This window comes from Acomys russatus, chromosome 12, assembly GCF_903995435.1.
Source record: "Acomys russatus chromosome 12, mAcoRus1.1, whole genome shotgun sequence".
Taxonomy (NCBI): domain Eukaryota; kingdom Metazoa; phylum Chordata; class Mammalia; order Rodentia; family Muridae; genus Acomys; species Acomys russatus.
The window spans coordinates 93,745-113,051 of NC_067148.1; the positions used below are offsets into that span (position 1 = coordinate 93,745).

Genomic DNA, 19,307 nt, shown 5'->3' on the forward strand with positions numbered 1-19,307 from the left:
ATTTAATCATATGTTCCCAATACATATTCATTTCAAGCACTGTTTTTCCTAATCACTGGGTTGTTAAACATTAGGTTTTCCTTTTCCTTCCCCTCATATTCTTTAGTTTCCCCCTTTTCTTCCCAAATACAGGTCTAGCAGTCACGAGAACATCCTTAGATTTGTCCCCACCTTCCTCACTGGAGCTGCTAGTGGACATACAGTCATCCCTCTTATGAGAATCTCTCACTAAATCGGGCAAATTTGGGCAGCTGACTTTTGATGGCTCAGTTGATCTTCTCTGCCGTGTGCTCATCACAGATGAACCTTCTACATCCTCACCTGAAGACTCCTGGAGTGATTCAGAGAGGTAGGGGTCCCCTAAAAATCCACCATTTCCTGAAGGCATCCTTCTTTTGGGGACTGATGTCTCTCTTGAGTTTGGTAGGTGTCTTTTCTGGGTTTTTCCTTTTACCTCATCCAGGGTGTCAATCTCTTTCTCCAGCTCACTGACTGCCTCTTCTCTTTCTTTCCTTAGCATACATGTCACTGCTCTGCTCAGCCTCTGGCTCTTTATATGCTTGGCATCTTGTTTTTCCTGTTGAGCTAATCTGAAAAAGGAATCAATTCGTAGCTGGGTCTAAAATAAAATAAAACAATAAGTCAGGTAAGTGAATAGTTTCTAGACCAAATCAACAAGTTCAACTCTGATTGCTCACACTGGATTACTAGTGCCAAAAATTTGGATTCATGGCCTCTCAGAAGGCAGTTCTAGCTCTGTTTTTTCTAACAAGTGTATCCTTTTATTTGACAGCAACAGATTTTCACAGAGTCTATGCCTAAGTCATTCAATGTCTTTCTTTTTTTTCCAGTGTCTTTCTTTTAAAGCATTATCATCATACAGTGATTCAAAGGATAAGCTCACTGATACATCAGGAGCCATTAAAAGCCACACAGGAAACAAAAGTCAAACCTTTATTTCAATAAATCCACTCTTAAATCTAGGGTTTATCACAGCATTATTCATAACTACTCGAAAACTAAAAGACCAGCAACATAGAAACAGGCAATGTGAACTTTCGTGGAATGTAAGCTGGTCCTCTAGAACTATAACAAGCAATGCAGTCCACAGAAGATGGTATACACTGATGAGCGAAGTGGAAGAGGAGGCCCACTCTACCAGAAGGTATTCATGTACAGGAGCAAATTACCATGGAAAATAATGGAAACCAAACCCACGTCAACATATTAGGGGAGAGGTAGCAGTTTTAATCTACTATCTTTACTTTTCAGAGAGAAAAAAGGAATAATGGAAAGGGAAAACATACTACAATGACATTTATCTGAAATGAAGGTCACTAGAAAGTATTTTCATTCTTAGTTGGCTTCTACTGCTGGTAGGTAAATGTCATCAAGCAAACAAAAGGAAAGCCCTGGGAGTATTTGTTTAAAATTACTTGTACAAGATTTTTTCCTAAATTACCCTAATTTATTAGAAATTCATTTCACTGTCTTAAAAACTGTAGTCTCATTTCTATTTTCATGAGTGGCTTCTGAAATGGGCGAAGGCTTGTCTTATGTGAACAGGATACATGGATAAGACAAGCACAGATTCCTATTAGAAGAACTGATGGCCATATGACATGGTATTTTTCTCCTAAAAAAAAAATCTCTCTTGTAAAAATGTTAACATAAAGCCAGATCCTAAGTTGTAAATTAAAATGTCAGTGCTTTAAAAAACTTAAGTGATTAGAACTGTTTTGGAGTGAATATTTCCTGGGCTTAAAAAATTGAAGATAGCTCCAGAGGAGTAATATGTTTTATCTCAAACATCTTACTATGGAATCATTAGATTAGAATTTTTTTCAACGTCAACATAAATAATGTCATTGCAGCACTAACAGTGACCTTAAAAAAATGGACTTAGGAACCAATCCCCACCCCTTTCAGTTTTACTCTGTTTTTTAAAGTATCATGGTTTCAAGTCTTCAGTTACATGCCCTGAAATAAACGTTAACTGGACATTAACAGCTACCACCCTAGTAACTGCAGTCATCACTCTGGACATAAAGAAAATCCACAATTACCTGCTGGGCATTCAGTTGCTTTAGTACTGGATACAAGGATTCATCTGTCTTCGTCCTGCTCCAGCCAAAATACCTCTGACAAAATGTGCTGGCAGTTAAGATTTACAAAAGGTTTTTAAGAGACTTAACAAGTTTAAAAAAAAAAAAAATCCCAGAGCCAACCACTGATGCCGTTCCCAATATCTCTCAGTATAATTAATTAAAAGTGAAGTGGTCAGATAAAAGGCTTGCAAAATAAGCCACTCAAACAAGATCATTTTGCAGTAAGTTCTGGTCAACCTCCTAAGGCTGAATACATGTGGTCATCTCATGCATGCTGTAGCTGCTTGTTTCAAATTAAGATCCTTACTGAAGGATATTCACCTCATATGCATGAAACTGAGTTCACTCTCTAGCACTGAGGGAGAAGGAGCAGAGGGAGGGAAGGGAGCCCTCAGCAAAAATACAGAGGAAAAAAACTATGAGGGCCTCAGATAAATAGAACATTGGAGAAGGAAAAAAACAAAAAACAAGCCAGGTTCCCTAAGTTTTAAACCCAACAAGTCTGCTACTTAATATTCCCATAAATTTTAAGAAAGGATATTCTCTAATCTTGTCAACATCAGGTTTGCCCCACAGAAATGATCCCCTGGAGTCATCTACCACAGGCCTGAGGTAAGCTTCTGCAACTGCCGGGTTGGGGAAGCCAGGTGTCAGCTGCAACTTCCGTAATTTCTTTTTAACTTTGGTATCGTGGGGATTGGCTGCAATCTTCTTGCTGTTTTGAGCTTCATGCCACCACTCTCTATAAGATAACAGGAACCATTACTTACAAGACTGAGAGATCTCACAGTTGCCACACTGGAGGGAAAGAGCTAAATATAAAGTTCAGAAATGTAATTCACATCCTAATTCCAGCACAAATGAATGTGGTGTTGAATACTAAGCTACACGGTACAGATCTTATACCATGTTAAATATTTTGTGTGTATTGTCATTACCTCTCAGAACAGGTACCTCTTCAGAAGAAGAAATAAACTCACATAGAAATACTTTGCTCAAGACTTCATAAGTGGAGCTGCACTGTCAGATGACAAATCTCCCAGTAGCTCCTTGCTCAAACCACAGTAGCACAAAGCCACAACTTCTCCAGACCTCTGGTAAGTGAAATGGAATAGATCTAAAACTGATAGGAACATATGTGCATAGATTGAGATAGTAAATAGGTCTTTTAAATTATAAATTATAGCAAGAACTATTGCTCTCTGGTGTGTTGGGCAATGTTCAAGTAAAAACAGACTGTTAGTTTTTATTTTTTTATTTATTTTTTTATCCTTTACCAGACTGTTAATTTTGACATTTTTATATTAAGTCTGTTTTTGGATTTCTCCATCTTAATGATAATTTATTGTGGCAAATTAAAGAAAGCCACACTTTTTTTCTTTTAATAGAACACCTCTGATGAAAAAAATTGTCAGTCTATCTTGGTGACTTTGGATAATGATTAAGAAGTGGCAGCCACGGAGTGGGAAACAAACCTGTCCACTTCCTGTATCTGGAAAAAGCTGCCACTGGAAGCAGCCACCATTTCTTGAGGAACTTGTGCTCACACAGAGGTCTAGACAGAGAGATCCAAGGCCTGCCAGCATCCTGTCTGTCTCTAACTGATACTGTACTGTGTGAAACACTCAGCAGGTTCTTGAGCTTTGGAGCTGTTCCAAGACAGAGAACAGGAACAAAAGACTGCTGAGCAAGCTTCAGAGTCAGGAGCAAAGCCACCACATGCTGCTGGTAGAGGCTTTGGAGCTTTATGGTATGGAACTGCAACATGCCAACAGGAAACTGGTAGAAAACACCATCAAAATTCAAAAACGCTCCTCACCTACCCAGCCATTCAGTGGATCCTGAAGAATGCCTACCCTCCCTTTCACGTATTATTGGTAACAGAAACTAGGTTCCAGGATGTAGTCCACTTCAGTGAGCAACTTAGAAGCGCCATCTAGAGTTCAAAAGTCTATCAGTGGTCTTCATAAATACCAAAATCATGGGGAAAATAATGCTTTCTCTTCTTTTTAAGTTTTCTTGTCTGTTTCATTTGGTTTGGTTTGGTTTTGAGTATGTGTATGTCTGTCACATATGAGCAACCTCCCTCCCCTTACTAATTAGTTTATCCCAGCAAGAAGTCCCTGGGAACTCCATAGCATACAGGCCATTCCAGCTGGAGAAGCAGGTAGGTTAACTCTTTCTGCTCCTCCAAATCCAATACCCCATTCTCATCCCCAGCTCTGTCGCTGATTACCTACTGAAGTCTCCTTCCCCCTTGGCCCCATCTCCAGTGGATCACACAGATCTTACCATCTAAATTTGCTTCTCCCCACTCATGGCTTTATCACAGGCCCCAATCCCAGAAAACATTTCCCAAGAACCCACAGATTACTACAGCTAGGTAAGAAGGTAGCCTAACTGTGGATTTAATCAATCAGGGATCTTCACCAATCCCTCTTCTCCACAACTCTGAAGTCTCTCCCTCCTACATGCCTCCATCATGTAGATCTTCTTCGCCAACCTTCCTTCCCACTCATCCTGCTATCCCAGGTCCCAGAAGGCTTCTGAGAAGCACCTTGCCAAGCCTGGCAGGGAAGCAGGTAGGCAAGCTGCGGGTCTTCACTAGTCCTCCTCTTCTCCAGATCCAATGTTCCAGTCTCATCCCCAGTTACGTATGGCTTCTCCTCACTCTCTGTGCCATTTCCAGGGGTTTAAGCAGATCCTGGTGGAACACCCTGCTTTGCCCCCTCCTGTGGTCCCTCAGCCCTATCTCCATCCACAAGTCAATTCCCTTTCCAAAGTGTCAGCTCCCAATACTCAGAAACATATTTCACCCAGAAATCCAATAGCTATACCTATCAGGATTCCAGAAGAATTTCCTACCAGGAAACACTCAGCTACTATACTCTCCTAAGAACCAGAGAACAACAGAAACCAAGGAACAAAACACACACTCAAGAAAAACAAGACCAGACATCAGGACCTAGAATTACTTTTACAAACCCAGATGCCTAGAGTGCTTATTGATATCTTTCAACATCAGTGGTCTAAATTCCTCAATAAGAAGGTACAACCTAATAAAATAGGAAAAAACAAACAAACCAAAAAGATCCATCCTGTTGAATCTAAGAAACACATCTTAACATCAAGGATACACATCAGCTCAGGGTAAAGGGATGAAAAAAGAAATTCCAAGCAAATGGATCTACAAAGCAATCTGGTATAGCCATTTTAATATCTGACAGAATAGACTTCAAACCCAAACTAACCAGTAAAAGCACAATCACAGACAGGACAGTATGTCTCTACTAGAGTTCAGCAATCCTAACACAGCAGGCCCTGAGTACTGAAACATAGCTAAGCACAAGACAAAGGCCTTAGAATAGCCTTTATGGATATGACAGAGGCCCTTAATGAAAAAATTAGCAAAGCCCTTAAAGAAATATTTGAAAACACAGTGAAAGAAAATAAGGGTCTAAACAGATGTTACAGACTAAGAGAACAAAATGCCTATCCAGACTATTATAACCAGCAAAACTTTCATAATAGATAGAGAAAATAAGACATTCCATGGTAACACCTAAATTTAAGCAATATCTATCTACACATACAGTCCTACAAAAAGTGCTAGAAGGAACACTCTAACTTAAACAGATTATCCACACTTAGAAAATACAAGGATAAACTAATCCCAGACCAGTAAATCAACAGGGGAAATACACACACACACACACACACACAGAAACAACAACAAAAACAAAAACAGGACTCAACAAACACTGCTCATTGAAATCTCTCCGTATCGATGGTCTCAATTCCCCAGTAAAAGAAACATATTAATAAAATAGGTGCAAATAAGGGCCCATCCTTCTGCTGCTTCCAAGAAATATACTTTAACATTAAATATAGATATCACCTTACAGGGTAAATGGATGGAAAATGATATTCAAGCAAATGGACCTAAGAAACAAGCTGGTGTAGCCATTTTAATATCTTAAAAAAATAGATTTCAAACCAAAACTAATCAGAAGAGATAGGTAAGAACATTTGTTCTTCCTCATCAAAGGAAAAGTCTCCAAGAGGACATTGCAATTCCTAACATCTATGCACCAAGCACAAGGGCTCCTACCTTTGTAAAAGAAACACTACTACAGATTAAATCACAGATTGACCCTCACAAACTGGAAGACTTCAATACCCACTCACCACTGGACTGTCTGTCATCCAGATAAAAACTAAGCAGAAAAATGCTGCAGCTAACTGACATTATAAACCTAACAAATATTTATAGAATACTTCACCCAAATACAAAAGATTAGGTATTACTCTGCACATCATGGATCTTTCTCCAAAACTGACCGTATACTAGGTCACAAAGCAAGTCTCAATAGATACAAGAAAACTGAAATAACGGCCTGTATCTTATCATATCACCACGGATTAAGGCTGGACTTCAACAACAACAAAAATAACAGAAAGTATACAAACTTATAGAAATTAAACAACTCCTTACTCAGTGACCACTGGGTCAAGAAAGAAATAAGAAAGAAATTAAAGACTTTCTAGAATTGAATGAAAATGAATACATAAAATACTCAAATGTATGGGACAAAAATTAAGGCAGTTCAAAGAGATAAGTTCATAGAACTAAGTGCCTATGTAAAAAAAAAAAAAAAAAAAAAGATCAGATTCACCTATCTAAACTAATAAAAAGGTGGAGAAGGAAAATCTAAATGAACAAAATAAGAAATGAAAAGGATATAACAAGGACAAGACATTGAGGAAATCCAGAGAATCATAAAGACATACTTTAAAAATCTGTACGCCACCAAATTGGAAAAGGACAATTTTCTTTATATATACAATTCTCAACTAAAAAAGGACCAAGGCTAGACAGTTTTACTGCAAAATTCTGCCAGGCTTTCAAAGAAGAGATAACACCAATACACCTCAAATTATTCCACAAAATTAAAAATAGAAACTACATTGCCCAACTCCTTTTATTAAGCTACAGTTACCCTGATACCCAAACTACATAAAGACCCAACAAAGAAAGAGAATAGCAGATTAATCTCCCTTATAAACATAGATGCAAAAATGCTCAATAAAATAATCACAATCAAAATCTAAGAACACTTCAAAATGTTCATTCACTATGATTAAATAGATTTCATCCCAGAGATATAGGGATGGTTCAATATATAAAAATCAATAACTGTAATCTACCATATAAATGAAAGAAAAACAACACATGATCATCTCATTAGATGCTTAACAGGTCTTTTACAAAACACAACATGATAAAAGTCCTGACGAATCTAGGGATACAAGGGACATGCCTCAACATAATAAAGGCAGTTGATAGCAAACCCATAGCCAACATCAGCTTTTAATGGAGAGAAACTCAATGTAATTTCACTAAAATCAAGAGCAAGATAAGGTTGTCGACTCTTCATATCATTTCAATATAGTACTTGAAGGCTTAGCTAAAGTAAGAATACAACTGAAGGCGATCAAAAGAATACAAGTTGGAAAGGAAGATGTCAAAGTATCTTTATTTGCAGATGATATGATAGTATACATAAGTGACTCTAAAAATTCCTCTCAGGAGCTCCTACAGCTGATAAATACTTTCAGCTGGATACAAAATTAACACAAAAATCAGTAGCCCTCCTATGTACAACCAATAGACTGAGAAAGAAATCAGGGAATCAACACCTTCCACAATAGCCTCAAATAATATAAAATACCTTGGAGTAACTCTAACAAAGCAAGTGAAAGACTTGTATGATAAACACTTCTAGTCTTTGAAGAAAGAAACTGAAGAAAATGAAAAAATTTCTCAATCTCATGGATTGGTAGACTTACTTATAGTAAAAATTGCCACCCTACCAAAAGCAATCTGTAATGGAAGTTTTGATTTCTTTAAAAACTCGATTATGTTATATAAATATATTTTTGTTTTAATCTCAGGTGTGGGATTTTAGTTTGAGTTTTAGTTTGTCCACAGCTGATAAATGTGGGGTGTGGTCTCTGGGGTGTGGTCTTTGCCACTGGTAATGGCATGCCTCATGGCACAGAGAGGGGCATGGTCTTTGCCAGTTGCAGTTAGTTTAACTCAGAGGATGCTGAGGGGTACAAATATGAGAGCTCAGAGAGAGAGAAAGGGTGGCACTTTAGAGAGGAGAGACAGAGACAGAGAGACAGAGAGAGAAAAGGTGAGGTCTTGGAAGAGACATACAGAGAGAAGACTTTGAGGAATTCTTGGAGGATGGTACTCCCAGAGAGAAGCTTCAGTTGACCCTAAACAGCCAGGAGAAGTAAAGTGGTATATGCTCCCTCCCCCCACTAATCTTCTTTGTCTTATACCTAGGACTGGAGTGTCAGAAGAGATTGTGGTGGAGAAGGGAGGTAGAAGGAGTAAATACCCCAAACAAAATAGTTTAAAAACTAGCATCAACAGCAATCTACACATTGAATACATTCTCCAACAAAATTCCAACACAATTCTTCACAGACCTTGAACAGTAATTTTCAGCTTCTTATAGAAATACAATAAACGTAGGTCAGTGAAAACAATCCACAAGGCATTATTCAATCCCACAAGGAACCCTGAGGGTAGACTGCAACTACTCATCATTCCCATCTCTAAGATCTGTATATCTGACTCATGTCAGTTACTCTACAACCATATGAATAAAGGCAGAGGCAGCTCAAGCACTAAAGACCACTGCAGAACTGGCTTTGAGTCCCTGGACTAGGATAAGCCAGGCATGACTGAAATGACACTAAAACAAACTAAAAACAGACTCTCCAGGGCCCTAGAAACCACAGCCACTATCTACCACTGCTACCACAACATACAATGACTTGGGACAACGCATGATTTTAGAAACAGATCTCCAGTTGTGGTGGCACACACCTACAGTAGGAGCTACATAGGAACTTAAGGCTGGAGGATTCCAAGTTTGAGCTCACCTAGGTAATACTGTAAGAGCTCAGCTTAAAAACAACAATCCATTTGTTAATCTGAGTATTTATATAAATGCCTGAATTAAAGGCATGAGGAAAAGCCTTACGAGAATTTTAGGAGTGGGTCCAGGCCTTGTCCAGGAAATTCATTGAGAATCTCCATGGCTGTTACACAACCGACAGTCGGGATCCCTTCAGTATAATCACTGCCCAGTAGATAAGCCAAGTTGATTAATTTGTTCCGGTCTAGTCCTGTATAAATAGGAACAATTAGATTTAATATTTTTATAAAACGTATATAGCATTAATATTTTACTATATAAAGTGTAGTGCTAAACCAGCATCCAAAGACACATGTTTTATTTAAAAGTAGGTTCTTCTACTAAGAATCATTCTGTTGAGATTTTAAGTTTTAAACATTCCTATTTTAAATTTTCTATAAATGCTGCCCTCTGCATTTGGTTATCCAGCCTGCTTCCTCTGACCACAAGCATAGACATTCAATTACCAACTGAGTGCCCTTGCCTCTCAGACTGAGCTTATCCCAACTCAACCCTCCGTTCTTCTGCTCCATTCCACTACAGGCCCAGAACCAGGAAGCAAGAATCCCTCCTCCCATACCGACATCCAGGACATGCACACTGCTTTCTCTGGTGCACTAGACAGTTCAAGGCTTCAGTTTCCTCTCTCTGATGTTAACTCCCCTCCCTCATTCCCACTGGCCTCCTTGGTTCCCAAAAACATGTATATAAGCTTCTGCCTCAAGGCCTTGAAATCTTTAAGTCCCTCTGACAGGATCTTAGTCAAATATGTCGTTACAGCTTTTTTACTGTTTCATTAAGGAGTCTGCCCTAGGTGGCCACAAACAAAGCCTTCCCAGATGACACCTAAGTTAGGAACAACACGTGGTCTCCTGCACCTGCACCTCATCTTCACTCTGCTTTGTTTTTTTCCCATGGCACACACCAACTGTCAAATTATGACTTATGCCAATATCTTTCTCTTCAATTAGATTGTTTCACTCTTTGCTATTTTCCCATTGTCAAGAATAACTAGCATATGAGTGTCAGTGCGCATTTCCCAGCTGAACGGATAAATGAATGATGTGGTCAACCTTAGGAACACTCAAAGTGGCAAAAGCAGCAATGCTCCCACCCGGCCCTGTGAGAACATCTCTGGTTCACTGTCAGGTAAGTACTCAATCAATCTTGTCAAATGATTTAACTCTAGGACAGATAGTAGAATTTTAATTTCTTAAATCCAGCTTTTAATATGCTGTGACCTCCCATTTCCAATCATCAATCAAATTAGTTCCATGAAAAGAAAAACCACATGAGGCAAATCCACCCACATGAGGGTGAAATGTGGGAAGTGACCACATTCTGAGTCTTACCTAATTGGTTGTGAAAGTCCACATATTGGTAGTACTCTACAAACTTGTTTTTGTTAAAAAAATTCTTATAGACATGGCGAGCTCCAAACAGCCAGATATCACTATCATCTGTGATGGTTCCAGAAGTCTGATCAGTGAGGTCTAGGATGGCACACTGCGCCTCTGCTTCCATGGGAGCCTGGATGTAGGGAATGCCAAACAGGCACAAGAGTTCCTGTAGTAAGAGGAACCACATGTAGGGAAACACTGTGGACCTTGACCACATGTATAACATTATCGCACTTCCAAGAGTAAGAAGTCTAAGAAAGACCAAGCTAACGCCATACATATTTACCTGGCTTTCCAGAAACATCTGGCCTGTTACGGAGGCAGCGATCCGATCATGCTGCTGCTTTTGAGCTTTCAGTGAATTCTGTTCCGCTAAGAGGTTATTCTCCAGGGTTTCTAGTTCTTCCTATAAAACATATTCCATCCACCGGTAATGACAGTTGCAATCCAATTATGTTTATTTGTTACAAAAAAGCCTGTATTTCCTCTGGTTGAAATGACCAATAAACTGTTTCTCCTTACAGTGTTTTCCACTTGGGATTTCCAGGCAACACTGTCCCATTCAGTGGCCTCACTACATCATATGGGAAACATATCTAAACCCCAGGTGTAACTTACATTTTAAAAGGGAGCTATGAGTAACAAGAAGATGAATTTAAAACAGCTAGTAAATATTTATCTAGCAACTCTTAAAATCTCAAAAGTCAAAGGCCTGGCTTCCTTGGCACAGAGCTAAAATGCAGTATTACACAATTACCAAATTAATATCTTCCCATTCGTTGGGCGAGTCCTCAGCATCTCTGTCAGCTTTCCTGTGTTGTTCCATAGCCAAGTCCTCACTGTCAGAACTGTCCCACAGGAGGCATTCTGTGTCCGGAGGGGTTTCTTCCTCCAGAGGTCTCCTTGGTTCCTCTGCATGTTGTTCAAAGAGATGTTCAGAAGCCTCCGACTCTGTTTGAAGTTCACGATCACTGACCACACTCTGCACTTCAATGAAACTTCCTGTCCAAAAAATAATGTTGTTATTTCATCCACAATGAGAACATTAGAGTCACTCTGAAGTCATCAAAGCTTTCTGAACAGTCCTGAAAAAAATGTCAGACCCCCAAAGCAAAGGATTTAAGTGTAACCACAAACATGCAACTAGCTTGCTATTCCCAAATACTACCTATCACTTCTAAACATTAGCTGAGTGTGCCAGGGAAACAGGTAAGCTAACTTAAGACATTCACCTCTCCCTCCTCTCTTCCAAACCCAATTTCGTCCCTATCTGTGCAACAGAACACCTTCTGCAACCTCTGACGACATCTCCTGTGGATCCCAAAACGTTTCCCTCCTAATCTTCCTCTTTCCAGTCCCCAATTCCACCAGATACTCCCAGCTAACCCACAGACCACTCCTGCCAGGGATGGAGATAAGCCATATGTAGATCTTCTGCTCTCATACTGCTCTAGATCCAAGCCTCTAGTCTCATCACCAGTGCTACAGCAGACCCTGTGGGATGAAGCCTCTTCACAGTCTCTCCTCTCCAAACAGACAAAATAAGCAGACCCTAGTTGAAAACTATGCTAGCTTCCCTCGTGTGAATGCTTTCAGACTTCTGGCCCATTCTTACTCCTAAGCGTCAGCTCCTAATATACAGAAACACATTAACACTTGGAACTGCCAGTGGCTACAACTATCAGTTCCAAAGGAAATTTCCTACCAGGCAACATACAGCTGTTACACTCTCTGAAAACCCAGACAGGAAACAGAGACCAAGAAACAAAGCACCCATATGACAAAAACAAATCCAGAAAGCAGCACCTATATAACCATACCAATGCCGGATTCCTGGTTGCCAGCATAGCAATACAATCAATAATAGCCAAGGCATAGAAGACCAAGTAACCTGCCTGCAGACCTTCTCTAACCTGTTCTCCCAGAGCCTAAACACCAGTTACAGCCTCCCTTTCCACTGCCCACATCTCCTATGGATCCTACAGATCATCCACTCCTGGCCTCCCTCCCCCCAACTCAGGTGGACTCTCCCTGCTCAACCACAGTTCATGCCTTCCAGCAGAATTCTCAGCTCTCTCTGTTCCCTTAGGCTTGTCCCTCCTAGTGCTGTAAGAGAACACCAGCTGCAACCTCCTTTCCCTACTAACAACCCCCCTATATCTCCTGTGGATACCAGAGACCATCCCTCCTAAACTCACTCCCCCCACTTTTCACCAAAGGATGTTGAAATAATTGGCAGGAAGTTTGCTTGGGTACAAGCATATTCTGACAGGCCCCAAATTCCTTCCCATGAAACATTGACAAAGGGAGAATGTAAAAATGTGAAAATCAAGCCAGACATGGTAGTTCAGACCTGTAATCTCAGCACTCAGATGGTAGAGGCAGGAGGGTCAGGAGTTCAAGACAAGCCTCAGCTACAAAGCAAGTATAAGGCCAGCCTAGGTTACATGAGTCTTAGATAGATCATAGATAGAAAGATAAATAGATAGATAGATAGATGGATGCACACAGTTATCTTCACTACTTGAGACATCTATAAAATCATTTCAAATACGAAAGTAGCAAACACATACACACATATGTACAAATGTGTGTACTTGTGTGCACAATCTTTCATTATGCAATGGGGTTCAGAGTGTTATGTGACTTGCCTGAGAGTACCAATAGTAAGGTACCAGAATGGGAGGCTTCCCAGCTAGAGATTCCCACTCAAGATTCCACTATCCTGCCAAATACGGTCATTGGTTGTATCTGTGGGTGCACTGAAACCAGGCACTGCATGTCCCTGATAAATGCCCATTAAAGAAACCAAAATGTCTTTGATTCTGGAGTCAAATTTTAGCGAATATGCAACTGCATAAATAAATAAACTAAAAGCAATGAGAGGATCACTGCATATGTGTATACAAAAATACAGAGATAGAGAGAAAGGAGACATATACATGGGAAAAATTTATGGGAGAAACTGAGGAGATATAGAGAAGAAGTGGTGGAGAGGAAAAGGCAGAGGGAGTAGGAAGAGAGAGACAGAGACAAAGACAGAAAATATAAAACAAACAGGGCAAAATACTAGCCTCTAAAGTTAGGTGTGAACCAGTCAATATTCTATAATATTTCTTCAATCTTATAATTTCTGTAATTATGTCAAAGTAAAAAGTTAACAAAAGCTAAAGGAAATTCAGCTTTCTTTTCTCCAAGGGTGGCACTGTACTCCTTTAACAGTACCAAGGACAGAGGTTGACAAGATGTTTCAACAATTAAAAACACTTGCTGCTCTTGCAAAGGCCCAGTGTTAGGTTCCTGATGACCACAGCACAGACTACAACTGTGTGTAACTTCAGTTCCAGAAGATCTGATGCCATCCTTTGGCCTCTGTGTATACTATATGCATATATGCACAGACATGCACACAAAACACCCATACATGTCAAATAAAATAAAATCTTAAAGACAACAAGGACAGCTCATCAAAGCAAGGCATCCCCATCTTGACTGTGTGTTCTTAGAAAAATGATTCTCTTTTATTCCTGGTTCCTTGGTTATAAGACAAAACAAGGCTACACTATAGGGTCTGTCAGTTCCTACAGATATAAAATCCTCCTATCCATGCCCTTAAAAGAGTACCTACCATCAGACTCACTTTCTTCAGACTCCACTTCCATTGGTCCCATGGGACTTGGGACCAAAATAAACTCTCTGGCAGCAGCTTCAGGCATCTCCCTTTGCTGGATGGTTTTCAGGAAATCTCCATGTTCTTCAGAATTAGAAGATAATGCATGTTCTAGGTTACCCATTGCCTCTGACGGGACAGGAACGATAGTCCACGCTTTAGAAGCAGGATTTTGTCCACCTTCTGTTTCATCATTACTTGAAAGATGGGAGGAATCACACTTATTCTCAGGTGGGTAAAGACCTTTTTGCATCTCAGGCTCTTCAGGAAGTGTGCCCATCCTCTGATCAGAATATATTCTTATTGGAGGCTCCAGGGTCAATTTCCTTGCATTGAGGTTCCCAGAGGAATAACTGCAGGTAACTTCTGTGGATGCTGACGGAAGGGGAGCTTGTCTACTCTCAACCTCACATTCATGATTTATCTGAGAGTCTCCATTCACCACATCAATAAGTGGCATTTCTTCTTTTGGAGTATCACACTGATGACAAGCAGTACTAAAGGAATAAGCTATCTGTTTTTCCTCACTGCTGGAACTGGCCATACACTCCTTTACCACAGTTTCACTGGGTAAAGGAGGAACTGTGGTTAATGGCATGTCTCCACTTCTTACTACAACTCCATCAGTGTGCTCCTGGTCTGGATTATTTCTAAGCACTGTTCTTACTGCCAGTTCATCACTCCTGGCACACACTTTTCCATCTTTATCATCACCCAGAGCTCTCTGAATAGCTGCAAGGGTGTGTGGGGATATGGAGCCTGCACCAGCAGTGGCTGAAGAGCTTTTCTCCCTAGATTGCCTTCCCTCTCCACTCTCTGGCTCCTCTTCTGAGCTATTTCCTAGCATGGCTGCCTGAATAGCCAGTAAAGTTCTTGGAGAAGGAGGTGTGGCCTCTACCTCTTTCTCTGGCTTCACTTTTTCATGGGGTGATGACTTCAGGTCGAAGGACACACTGTGCATTTTGCTGGAAGAAGGAAGAGATCCTAAATCCACATCCATGACTTTCTTAGCTTGAATACCTGAGAGAAATTAAAACATTTCTCACTATGCAATTCATAGTATAGCAACGTATTTCTGCAAAGATGAACAAGAGAGTCCTGAATCATAAATACAATGATACAATTTTATTAAATCCGTTCACTAATCCTAAAGCGGTTGGCTCTGTAGTAGCTAATTATTAGTGGCTAAGTACAACTGTTATTATAACCTAAGCAAGATTCCACTGGCTTTCATTCATGTCTTTTCCCAGAACTCAAGAGGCACAAAATATCCTAGATTTTAATTTAAAGTTTTATTTTGACACAGAACACAGGCAAAAGTAAAGCAAGTGCTTTTATATATTTCATAAAACATAATTTTAGATTGTTTCTTATTTGTTTCTGTAGGAAAAAAAAGAAGGAAAGAAATCTAATCCTGGTATTAGTGCTCACATACGTGAATTTAAACTTATAAAATGAACTTTATCTATTATCTAAATGACTAATAAAGTCCAAAACTGCTGTAGAACCTAAGTTCTTTATAATAAAATCTGAAATGAAACTTTGAATGCTCCCTCCCAAGAAAAAGCAGCAATAAAGGAAATAGAAATATATTTGATACAGTTGATGAAACTACTAATGGTGAGCCAGCTGGTGGTGGTGCACACCTTTAATTAACCCCAGCACTTGGGAGGCAGAGGCAGGCAGATCTCTGTGAGTTTGAGGCCAGCCTGGTCTACAACATGAGTCCAGGACAGCTAAGGCTACACAAAGAGACCCTGTCTCAAAAGAAGAGGAAAGAAAAAAAAAAAAAGAAGAAGAAGAAGAAAAGAAAAGAAACTACTACTGGTGTGGAGTAACGAGGCAATGTGAGATGGCCTTCTGAATCAAACCTAGCTTTTTAGGTTGTGAGTTTATTATTTTTATTATTTTATTTATTTATTGTGTATCTGTATGTATCTGTATATGTATGAATTTCATGTGTTTGTGCATGCCTGGGGAAGCCACAAGAGGATGTTGGGTCCCTTGGAGTTGGGGTTATAGACTTTTGTGATCCACTCATGAAGGTGATCTAGAACCCAGGTCTTCTGAAAGAGCAGCATAAGAGCTTAACTTTTAAGCCGTATCTGAAGCTTCTTCATGTACATTTTAATGCTAACTTCCTATTTTAAAAATTACATTGATGTAACATATTTCTTCTCACATCTTCTTAAAATAGACATTACATTTCAACCCATCACAAAGGAAAATAGCCAAAAAAAAAAAAAAAAAAAAAAAAAAATCTAAGGAAATGTTCTATTGTCAGTGGGAACAAAACTGTACCTTATGTAGTTAATGTGTATAATAAATTGATAAATAACAGAAGCAACCACTTCCCAGACACTTTACAGACAAGATCTGACCCAGCCCATAGAACAAGCCTGCATCAGAAATAATAATGTTCTCAACCTGCCTAACGTGAAAATAAAAAGTCACAGAGGTTAGGACACTTGGTCAAGAATTAAGTGGCAGAACTGGAAATCAAGGCCATATCTGCTTCTAAATCCTATGATTTCAACTTCTGTTTACTCTATCACATTTTTGAAAAGTAGTGTTTCTCCATATGATATGAAAAGGAGGCAGAAAGATTTAACTAAGGAAGGAACTGGAGGAATATGAGCAAGGTAAAGGTTGTAGGTAGGAAGGTCATTTTATCAAAACCACAGATGCATGCAAAAACCACATAAAATGCACCACTGTATAAACTGAAAAATACAATTAAAAAAAAAGTTTGAATGTACATCCCCTGTATGAGTTGACAATGTTGCTCCCAGTAGGTATGGGGTCTTGAACAAAAACCTTGGTGCCAAGTGCAAGATACTCCCCATGAGTCTGTGACCAGAAAGCCCCAAGAAGCTCCCAAATCAATATTAGCCATTGCTGTTGCTCTTGCTTATCCACCAAACTAGATGGTAAAATTCTACTGCAAAGGACACTAGACACCTTGGACACAGGACACAGAAAAATGAAGCTAGAAGTGAACTGGAAACTTCCTCTCTGCTACCCATCCTCCACAATACTAAATGGTACTAGACAGGCTGCTGAGGGTGAGAAATTATAGTCTTTCCCAGTGGTGAATCCTGTGTGCTATAACTCTGATCTGACAAACAAGATGTGCACATTAGTGCAACAGTGGAAAGAATACTCTGGGGTCAGTCAACATGCCACACAACTGATTCTGAGGTCCACTGCACAGGAGGGAAGACATGTCTGAGACTATAAGCCCAGTCAACACTCATGACTAAAGAGTGGTCACAGGCCCTAGGGGAGAATGTACTGCTGATATTTTTCTAAGTGAACAAGCAGTTCAACTGCTTCCTTAAACACTCACCTTTGTACCTAAAGCTATTGCTGCTGCTAGCCTGGGCCAGAGAAGCTCTTCTCCTTAGTGAGTGGCAGTCAATTCTGGATTCTATAACAAACAACTGCTCAGTGCTAAGCCTTAAATGAGACTTTCCTATGGCACACACACACACACACACACACACACACACACACACACACGCACGCACACGCACACACACGCACACACACACACACACACACAAATGCCTAGAGAATATCGCTAAAGAGGAGATGGGGAAGAAACAATGAAGGAGCATGAAGATGAAAGAAACCCTACAAAATGCTGTATTCCAAATACGGGATGGCCATCAGAATGATAAGCACACAGCAGCTGTGATCTCCTGCATAAGACCTAACAAGTGAGAGTACAGTTCTCTTGATAGAAGATCTTATATTCTCTGTCTCTGATTTGACTAACACAGAAGAATGTAGCTCATCACTGCAGCAAAGGCATGACAACAGGAGCACACTGCATCCCTATCACGTGTTTTAGCTGTCAAGTCAATGATGGTGCCTGGTACCTTTTATCAGGATGTAATGGGAGGTGTCTTCAGAGACCACTCGCCTTGACTCCACCTCCTTCAGAAAGCCTCCCTCATCTTCATATTGCCTCTGAATTTGCCCTGAGTGCTGCTGGTTCATTTCCTTTTGAACATTTTCTATGTGCTGGTTTAGGTAGTTTTTCTTAAGCAAGCCTTTCAGCTGGTACTGTGAAAAGTCATTAGATTCCTAGGGACAAAATAAACAAAATTATTGCTTTACACTGAGACACTGTCCAAACTATTGCCAAAAGGTATAGTTTTATAGCATATCAATAAAACTTGAAAACTTAGGAGATTCCACTGTTAACTCCATTTTATGTTTTTTGTTTTGTTGTTGTTGAGATAATCTCTCAATATGTAGCCTAAGCTAGCCTGGAACTCACTCCATAAATATATATCAACTGGCCTTGAAATTGTAGAAATCCTCCTGCCTCCGCCTCTAAAGTACTGAGATTAGCACCCATGGCATTATAACAGCCTTTAAAAAAATATTTGAAACAGAAAGAATTATGCAAAATAAATTAGCCGGGCAGTGGTGGTGCACACCTTTAATCCCAGCACTTGGGAGGCAGAGGCAGGTGGATCTTTGTGAGTTCGAGGCCAGCCTGGCCTACAAAGTGAGTCTAGGATGGTCAAGGAACACAGAGAAACCATCTTGAATAAACAAACAAAAAAACAAATTATGAAAGATCTTTTTATTATTTAATCATTCATTTAAAAATGTATGGTATGACCTGTGATGGTGGCTTCTAGAATACAAGTGAAGTGCCTTTCCCTGTCCTTGGTCCACAGATCACACAAAGTAAATCAACTAGAGGTATTAATAATCATAGTTAACATTTAAAAAGCCTTTCTCACTGATGGCATTCTAGGTACTTTTATATTAACTACTTATACTTATTTCACAAATATCTAATGAGAGATTTTCCAAATGAGCTTGAGACTTCAACCTTCGCTCACATGGGAGACCTCAGACAGATGGCTTACTACAACTGAGTCTATTAACAGTCTCAAGATTATCCCTGCTACTAGCACATGGATCTTCTCTTATAAACATCGTATGTGCATGATGATTTAGTCATACCAAGGTCCATCCTGGACTACTCAGAACTTCCCTGCTCATGGAACCACCCCTAGCCTTCCAGCCCTAGCAACACCATGGTTGCAAAGAAAAAAAAAATAGAGAAAACCACTAAAAGCTATCTTTCTCCTTTTCTTCTCACTCCACT

The 19,307-nt window shown here is 39.7% G+C and overlaps 1 protein-coding gene across 3 annotated transcripts in view; it reads right to left on the bottom strand.

The window, feature by feature from the left end:
- Window positions 1-19,307, bottom strand: part of Ercc5 (ERCC excision repair 5, endonuclease) — a 34,027-nt gene continuing 14,720 nt past the window's right edge. For all 3 annotated transcript variants that reach the window (XM_051153757.1, XM_051153758.1, XM_051153759.1), the window contains exons 7-15: window positions 18,058-18,265; window positions 14,132-15,193; window positions 11,261-11,505; window positions 10,790-10,909; window positions 10,456-10,669; window positions 9,170-9,314; window positions 2,648-2,850; window positions 2,067-2,149; window positions 1-619 (exon numbers count right to left, since the gene is read on the bottom strand). In XM_051153757.1, the coding sequence (XP_051009714.1) occupies window positions 71-619; window positions 2,067-2,149; window positions 2,648-2,850; window positions 9,170-9,314; window positions 10,456-10,669; window positions 10,790-10,909; window positions 11,261-11,505; window positions 14,132-15,193; window positions 18,058-18,265 (2,829 nt within the window). In that variant the 3' untranslated portion in view covers window positions 1-70. The remainder of the gene's footprint in view (window positions 620-2,066; window positions 2,150-2,647; window positions 2,851-9,169; window positions 9,315-10,455; window positions 10,670-10,789; window positions 10,910-11,260; window positions 11,506-14,131; window positions 15,194-18,057; window positions 18,266-19,307) is intronic.